The 8,557-nt window shown below is 32.8% G+C and overlaps 1 protein-coding gene across 1 annotated transcript; it reads left to right on the top strand.

Annotated features, from left to right (window-relative positions):
• Positions 1-1,195: 1,195 nt before the first annotated feature.
• LOC117168303 lies at positions 1,196-6,393 on the top strand. Its single transcript, XM_033353851.1, has 2 exons — positions 1,196-1,273; positions 5,684-6,393. Exons 1-2 carry the CDS (start codon positions 1,216-1,218, stop codon positions 6,268-6,270), a joined length of 645 nt encoding a protein of 214 aa, XP_033209742.1. The 5' UTR covers positions 1,196-1,215; the 3' UTR covers positions 6,271-6,393.
• The last annotated feature ends 2,164 nt before the right edge of the window (positions 6,394-8,557 follow it).

The raw sequence follows: 8,557 nt of genomic DNA, 5'->3' as shown, positions 1-8,557 counted from the left end.
CTGGTTTATAATAGTCAAATATATTTTTAATATTATTAATTACTAAGACAGACTTATAAAAATTCGTTCTTTTTTAGAGACTCTGCTAAAAAAATTTAAGAAATAAATAACTAATAGTTCATTAGCTACACAAATTGAAGAGTACGCGAAAAGAATATTGTTTGACAACAGATTGACAAAGGTTAAGTGAAACGAGTACATTGTGCAATTTTGGACACATTTCATAACATTTTGCATCTTCATTAAACAAAAAAAAAATCATTTTGAGATGCATGAAACATAAGATTTCTTAACGAATGACAAAACCAAAATTTGTTTGTATCTTAATTCATCCAATAAATTACACATATTTTTCAACGCTTGATAAGAAATTTTCGTTTAATGATTCAATAAAATGACTTCAAACATTACGCAAATGTTACTATGTTTTCATCTTGCTATAGCTTGGGTAATTTCTCGTTAAATAATTTTATTTAATATCGAAAGGCCATGTCCTTTAAAGAATTTCAGAAAGTTATAAAAGAATTCATTTTTTTTTATTTCTTGAACAATTAAAATTTATTTTATTTCACATAATTAACTTTATGTTTTTAAGGTAATAAAGCATATCAACAAATAATTATGAAAAGTTTAAGTCGATTCTTTCAATTTTTTAAAATTCGAAAAATGTTGGAAAAAATTTGAATAGTATAAAATAATACTTAGATGCTCTAAGGCGTAGAAAAAAATTTGTAAACAACTTTGAACTCAAGAATATTTGCAGAAAAGTTTTAAACAATACGTATATTTTTGAAGATCAAATATTTTTTTAAATACCACTTTTCGATGCCAATTTTTGATGTGAAAAGCAAACGTAATAGAAAATAAAGATCTGTTTTTCTAGAAGTTTCGTTTTAACTACAAGCTTTTGCTAATATCGTCTTTCAAATGCCGCTGTTTGTTCTCTCACACGCATTTCGACAAAGAAATAAAACAGTTAACCTATATAAAATATTATTTTGAAATGATTCAGTGTATTTGCGAGACTCATATTCAAGAATTTCAATGACTTAGTAACCTAGTGAATAGCTACCTTCCATATAAGACAGAAAGATTTTTTGGATCAGGAGGATAAAAAGTTCTGGTCAGCCAACTAAAATTGCCCGTGTGACATCCTGCGAAAAAATCATTTTCCTTCTCAATCAGTTTCATATAGTGTCGTCTACTCTAGAAAAAATGAAGATTACCGACCGTACCCTATTTATCAGTTTTGCCGCGTTCCTTGATTTTATTGGTAAATATATTTATATCATCATGTCTATAATTTTTAGCTTCAGAAAGTGAAGTTACGTGAACAGTGGGGCTAAACCGACTTTTTTTTAAATAACAACCGTGCAAACTGGTTTTAAAAAAATAAAAGTTTTCTGATTCACTATTTTTTAAATAATTGATAAAAAAAAGCATTACACTTTAAAATCAAAAGAAAAATTTGTAGCCAACGAATTTTTCAATCCAAAAATATCCAATTCATTTTCAAACAAATGTGTTTTCAATTCAAAAGCGACCTTAGAAAATTCTAAGCTTAGCCCCAGTGTCACCTACTGTAGAAAAATAACAGTACCATTTTTTTTATCTCACGCAATTTGTAATTTAAAATATATTTCATTGAAATTAATACAAAACTATTGTTGATCATCTTTTTTTATAATTTTTAGCCACTGATATTGTATACAATTTTTAATCAAGAAATACAAATTTCGTAACAAAAGTTTAATTTTAAACCAAATAGTTTGATTTTCAATTTTCTACCCGGACGCTTAATTTTCTACGAAGAAAGTAACTTAAGAAGATGATTCAATTTAATTTTTCTGAAAACAGATCGCATTCTGCTCCACTGGGAATCAAACCACAGAACTTCTGATTGCCGGTTGGGTGATTTTCCAATTAAGCTATTAGAGAAATGGAAAGAAAAATCCTTTTTCAGAAATATACGCTATCTCAATCACGGTGTTACATTTATGATACGCGTAATTTAAAGAAATCTGTATCATCATCAGAGGTAGCTACTATCGATCAGTGTCTTAACTTGATCGATAGTTTTGATTTCTATTTTCACAGGTTATGATATAACGTCTAGACTAGTCGACTGTAACTACCTGTGATGATAATGCAGATCTCTTTAAATTGCCCAAAAAGATAAAGCTTTGAACCAAAAACAAAATGAATGGCTTCTAATATTTTAAGCTGACTCGAAAGATTCCTCACATTTTTTAGAAATATTCAAGAATTAAAAACAATTATATGAAAATTGTAATGATGATGAATTCTTTCACTTTAAGAGAATGTGATACTTTCAAAATTATAGATTTTACCGGTTTTAGGTTCCCTCGGCTTTTTTAGAATAATAAATATTTTCTCTTAAAAATATGGAAAATGATAGCATAGATGCTAACGGACGTCCCTGCACACTTTTTTACATTCTTATTCTAATGAGAAGGTATTGGCTTTATGTAAAATTTCACTTTGTCGGTCTTGAGACCCACTGAGTCAGAAAAAACGATTTTTACGAAGGTGTTTGTCTGTCTGTAGCCTCTTTTTTCTGTAGACACGATAACTTCCGAAAAATTGTTCAGATTGGATTCTGCTTTGGCACACTTTTTCAAAACCTAAAAAGAAGAAACAAGTTCCTAACCACATTTTTTCAAGATTTCAAAATTCTATGAACGGTTATTCATAGTACTCAGAAACTCAAACAATTTATTCTACAGAGTTAGAGCATTTTCAAAACCCCCCCAAAAAAAACTAAAATAAACATTTTAAGCCAAACAACGCATGATTTGAAAAAAAAGCTAAGAGAAGAAAAATATTTATTTTTTAAAGCCCTACAAGATAATCATAAGAACTTTTTCAATTTGGTCGAAAAGTAGAAAATTCAAAAATTGATTGTACCAAAAATTTCTGAAACCACATTTTTCAAGATTTCAAAATTCTATGTACAGTTATTCATAGTAATCATGAGCTCAAACAATGTATCTATATTCTGTTTTTGTATAACAAGAAAATCATTAGAGTTAGAGCATTTTGAAAATCCAAAAAAACAAACTAAAATGAACATTTTAAGTCAAATAACGCATGATATGAAAAAAAGTCTGAAGAAAAAAAAACGTTCCTTTTTGAAAGTCCTACAAGATTATGATAACAGCTTTTATAATTTGGTCGAAAAGTTGAAAATTCCAAATTTGATCGTACCAAAAATCATGAAGAATCCAAAAATTCAATTTTTTGGTCGAACTATGCAAGATACGAAAAAAATAAAAAAGCTCAAATTGCGCGCCTTGGATAGAACTATAATTTTGAATAAATCACTTTTCGATAGGACGCGTAGTTTTTGTTTTAATTAGTAAAAAACAACATTAAAAATATAAAAAAAATAAAAAATTGTTGGACTAACGACACAAGCTACGAAAAAAATAAGACAAAACTTTTTCATTCAAAAAAGAGCTATACTTTTTCATAAGGCACGTAGTTTTTGCTTCATTCATAAAAAATAACATTCAAAATAAAAATATAGAATTTTTTGAAAAAAAGCGGTACAAGGTATGGAATAAAATTAACAGACAAAAGTTGTTCGCCTAAAAGGATCTATAAATTTATTATTAATCATTTTTTGATCGGACGAGTATACAAATAGAATTTGCTTTTTATTTTGCAATTTTTTAATAAGCAATTCTAGACAGAGTTACATAAAAAATGTCTTATATTTTATATAAAAGTGTTGTGTATAATGTAGAAAAGTTGGCATGTGGGACAAAATCGAGTGCAATGCACGAGATACGTGATGAGAATGTGTTCGTTAGAGCCGAAAGAGCTTTAACAAAATAGAGTTCAAAATCACAAAATTAGAGTTTTCAGTCCGTTGACCTTTGATTTCAAAAGGTCTGTGTGCGAATGCGGGAAAAATACAAAGACCAAGCGCGAAGTGCGATTGCTATGAGTCGCGTTCCGTAGGTGCGCTCAAGTTCTCGAGCTAAGCTCTTTTAACGAAAGAGAGTTCACAATCACAAAATTACAGTGGTGGATGCTTTGAGTCTGAATTTTGAAAGGTTTGGCAAAATGTGCGAAAATATAAAGACCGAGCGCGTAGCACGAAGTAAATACATAATCGAGCGCGAGGCACATTTATTTCAAGTAATGTCCAATTTTATATAAAAATAATCACATTTGCATTACTTTTTAAAACAAAAAGGCTAAAATTCCGTTACAGCGCGACACCGTTATCTCAAAATTTCATTTTCTCCGAACTGAACAACTTGTTCAGATCAAAAATTTGTTATTCTTACTCATAATCCCCCTATCTCGAAAGCATATTTTTATTTTCGTAACAAATTTAAAATCCTACTTTTAATCACCACCGCAAACCGATTTTCAAGATCTGTGAAATTCTAGCGTCGATTTTCATGCGCTGTGAGGGACGACAGTATCACCAGAATAGCGGCGCGCACCTAGCGGACAGACTCGTAACCAATCGAGGCCGGTTTTAAAACTGAGGCGGATCTTCCCGGTAGTTTTGAAGCTAGAAAGAAGCAAGTTTTGGTCCTAAGATTGCACAGGCAGATGCACCATGTAATTCTCTACAAAACTCTACAAAAAAACGAAAATCGAATTTTTTGCATATGTCCGGTTTTGAATCTAGGGGCCTCATTTAGCCCATTTATTACAAATGACAACTTTTCCCCAATAATTATAAATTGTTTGATGTCATATTTTAACCACATAATCTAAATGAATGAAGACAGTTCCTTAAAGAGAGTTTTTTCGAAAAATTGTCCGTTTCTTGTTTCTTTTTTTCTAATTAATTAAAAATATGATGCATTTTATGCGCCTGGGAAGAACCAAACCACTATTAAAATATTAGAGAATTTAATTTAATATTCTGCACTAGGCGCATCACTGAACGACGAGAGGATTAAACAAAGAAGAAATTCGGTTAATCCGTTTAATTTCTGTTCGTAATTTCTCCTCCCTTCTCAGATTCCGCGGCAAAAAATTCTGAAGAAAGATGCTGCGTCAAAAATATTGGAAATAGTTGAATCGGAAAAGTGTTGAATTGCAAGTTATTTAATTTTCAAGAATTATCTTCAAACCGGTTAAGTTTTCAACAACAGTTTAACATTCAACCAAATAGTTGAATTTTCAAATAAAAAGATGCATAACAAGAATTTCTCATCTAAGAAGATGCATTTACTACAAAAAAAAAGAATTTTCAACAAAACACATGCTTTTTCAACGATATGCATGCATTTTAAACTAAAACAGATAACTTTTCAAAAACTTGAATTTCCAATTTAAATTTGAGTTAAAAAATTTTATTTTCAACCAAAAATTAATGAATTTTCAACCAAATAAAAATCTTTAAAAAAGAGGTTAACTCTAAACAATATGAATAAATGAATTTAAAGATAATTTGGCATTTTAATTTAGAAATTGCGTGAGAAAAGCAGAAAATTTATGTCTCTTTCTCTTTGCTTTTTTATTGTACCTATTATTACTGAAACATTATAATAAAGAAAACACTCAATATTTTAGCTTAGTTTTCTCTTTAATTAAGGTTACCTACTGTTAATCATTAGCTGCTGTTGGAAAGCTCACCTTTATCTTTTATAAATTTTAAGTCTCGCCTACATAGTTATATTTCTTTTTACAGGGTCCACAATTTCAGTAACCATAAAGGATTTATTTCCAAAAATAAAAGGTGTCTTGCCACCCCTCGAAAAATTTCCAGCTGAAAGAGTTAAAGAACTGACAAGATTAGGAAGAGTAGGTGATTTCAATATGATTGACGTAAAGGTAACTTTCTTGTTCAGGAAAAATGTTATCGTTGGATTCAAGAATAAAGCTGTCGTTAATACCCTAGACGTGTTGTTTAACCAAGAAGATTTAGATATCGTATACCACATAGAAGAAAACCAATGGCTAGAAATGTCCAAAACAGAATTGAGGCAATTGGGTCAAAACCGTATATATGATCTTGTTGTTGCGCGCGATGTGGCTGCTGATTTACACCAGTTACCAGATAGCTCACCACCTGCGAAGGTAAAAGCGCACATTAGAGCCTGCAGAGTAGCAAACCAGGAAACAGATATCTTTGAAAAAAGTATAGAAAATAAGAGATTGGGTCACCAAACACGCTTGCCAGCGCCTAATGTAATTATCATGGAAGCATACACCAGGGTTTATAAACGTGAAATGCTTAAGTATTTTCCTGATGAGGGACAGACTTCAAATCCGTAGGCATGAACGTACAATTAAAAAACCATCGATACTCAGGCAATATTACATACGAAGCTTTAATAAATTTCAATAATTATTATCAGTACAGTCATTGGAATTTAAAAAAATGTTTCTAGATTAACAATTTGTTAAACTAGATAATCTTGAGATTTTAATTCGATAATAGATAACATAATTAATACTTAACTTTCCCAACATTGTTTGCCTCACTTGGTGCGGATGGGTCAAACCTGTCAAGGCTCGACATCTAAGAAAATTAGTATAATTCTTTGCTGAAACAATTTGTTGAGCGCCAGCTAATTGTATCCCATCTTGCAAGGAAAATAAGTTGAATTTGGAAAGTAGAGACTACGCTAGGAGAGGTTACATTGGGAAGACCCGGAGTAAACATTTAGAATCCACTATAACTTGCAGAAATATTTCTTCATATAAGTTCGTACTTACATCTACCTCTGACGATGATAATTTTTCCAATTGCAATATACAACAAGTTACAAGTTATTTCAGTATCGACAACAGTGGGGAAACGGCCTTCTAAAGAAGTTTGCGTTACGAGATTTTGACGGGAAGTGTGGCGCCTTCATTTTCCTCGTGTTGGGGCGATTTATAAGGCCGTGCGTAGCTCTCGCCGAGGTCCCAAGACCCTAACGATTATCAAATAACCCCTGAGTCAGTCAGAAATCTGACGTATCGACTAGTTTGAATTTTTAAAGATAAAACAAAATCTAAAGTAGACTTCTTGATAGATTCCTATCTTGACGTTCACGGATGATTTAATTATTATTACAAGTTAAGTAAAAAATGGAATAATTTCTGTCACAATACCCTTTGGAGGCACAACGGCCTGCGTAATGGCTAAGAGCAAAAGAATGTAAGTCTGAATAAGAGAAATCTTTGCTTGACGATCGACTAACCCAGCGTTGCTTAGAGCTGTATATAAAAAAACATATGGTAAACCTTGTTGCAAGTGACTGTAAGTTCATCTATTTGTACATAATAGAAATAAGTATTGCCATCAGTTGAACTGCCACTGTAGTTTTCAGCGATAGCCGGATGAAAACTCGATTTTCAACTTTTTGTGACCAAAAATTGCACAGCTTGTTATGATTTGCTGCTATGCTAAGTCAATATCAAGTCCCATGTACTATACACGAGTTTTACTGCGATTTTCCCTGTGTAATACAAAATTATAGTAGGTGAATACGAGGTCTGTTCAAAAAATACGCGGACTGTTTGAATTTCGTGGCTCGAGTTGGTTTCAGGAGAATCCGCTTGGTGTCGCTAAGTTCGTACAGATCATCTGTTTAGAACACGGTATTCCAGTCGCAGATATCTTCATTTGTTGATAAGTTACACGATGTTGCCATGAAGCATACTGCATGTTTCAAGTGGCTTGAACGTTTCAAGGGTGGCCGACAGTGGATTGACGGTGATGAGCGTTCTGGGCGTCCTTCAACGTCAACTGACGACCCACACGTTGACAAAATCAACACCCTGGTGCGCGAAAATCGACGTCTGACCATTAGGGAGCTTGCCAAAGAGTGTGAGATATCAGATCTTGTTACGAGATTTTGACCGAAAAATTGAAGATGCACCGCATCACTGCGAAATTTGTGCCATGCCTGATGACCGACGACCAAAAAGCCAATCGCGTCCGGGTTTGTCAGGAACTGCTTGACCGTTCAGATGAAGATGAGAACTTTTTTTCACGAATTATAACCGGTGATGAATCATGGGTTTGTGGTTATGACATTGAAACGAAGGTCCAATCATCCCATAATGTGGGTCAAACGTACCCAAGACCGACGAAAAAGGCCAGAACTGTGGAGAAGTGGCAACTGGTGTTTCCGTCACGACAACGCTCCAGCTCACTCAAAACTCTTGAGTTTTTGACCAAACACTCGATTACTGTGCTTCCCCACCCCCATACTCACCTGACCTTACTCCTTTTGACTTTTCCTTGTTTCCAAAACTAAAAAACCCCCTCAAAGGAAGAAGATTTGAGACGATTTTGGAGATTAAGGCAAATGCGACGAAGGAGCTGAAAGCCATCACAAAAGAAGCGTACCAGGACTGTTTCAACAAGTGGAAACACCGTTGGGATAAGTGTGTGCGTTGGGGAGGAAAGTATTTTGAAGGAGACGCAGACGTGTAACTTCCAAATAAAGTACTTTTTTATGACCTTAATCCGCATATTTTTTGAACAGACCTCGTACTAGTGCAAATATTGAAAAAAACGGACGCAGCCGATGAATCGTACCACGATTCAACATTTATTTTTTTGTTA

The sequence above is a fragment of the Belonocnema kinseyi genome, chromosome 2, assembly GCF_010883055.1.
Source record: "Belonocnema kinseyi isolate 2016_QV_RU_SX_M_011 chromosome 2, B_treatae_v1, whole genome shotgun sequence".
NCBI classification, from domain to species: domain Eukaryota; kingdom Metazoa; phylum Arthropoda; class Insecta; order Hymenoptera; family Cynipidae; genus Belonocnema; species Belonocnema kinseyi.
Note: the sequence above shows the minus strand (reverse complement) of the source record. Positions and strands in the feature narration are given on the sequence as shown.

What these genes read in the sequence shown, in the direction of transcription:
- LOC117168303 (XM_033353851.1), top strand. Translation starts at nt 1,216, where the DNA reads ATGAAGATTACCGACCGTACCCTATTTATCAGTTTTGCCGCGTTCCTT. An exon ending in CGCGTTCCTTGATTTTATTG is followed by an intron (nt 1,274 to 5,683) that starts GTAAATATATTT and finishes TTCTTTTTACAG; the next exon opens with GGTCCACAATTTCAGTAACC.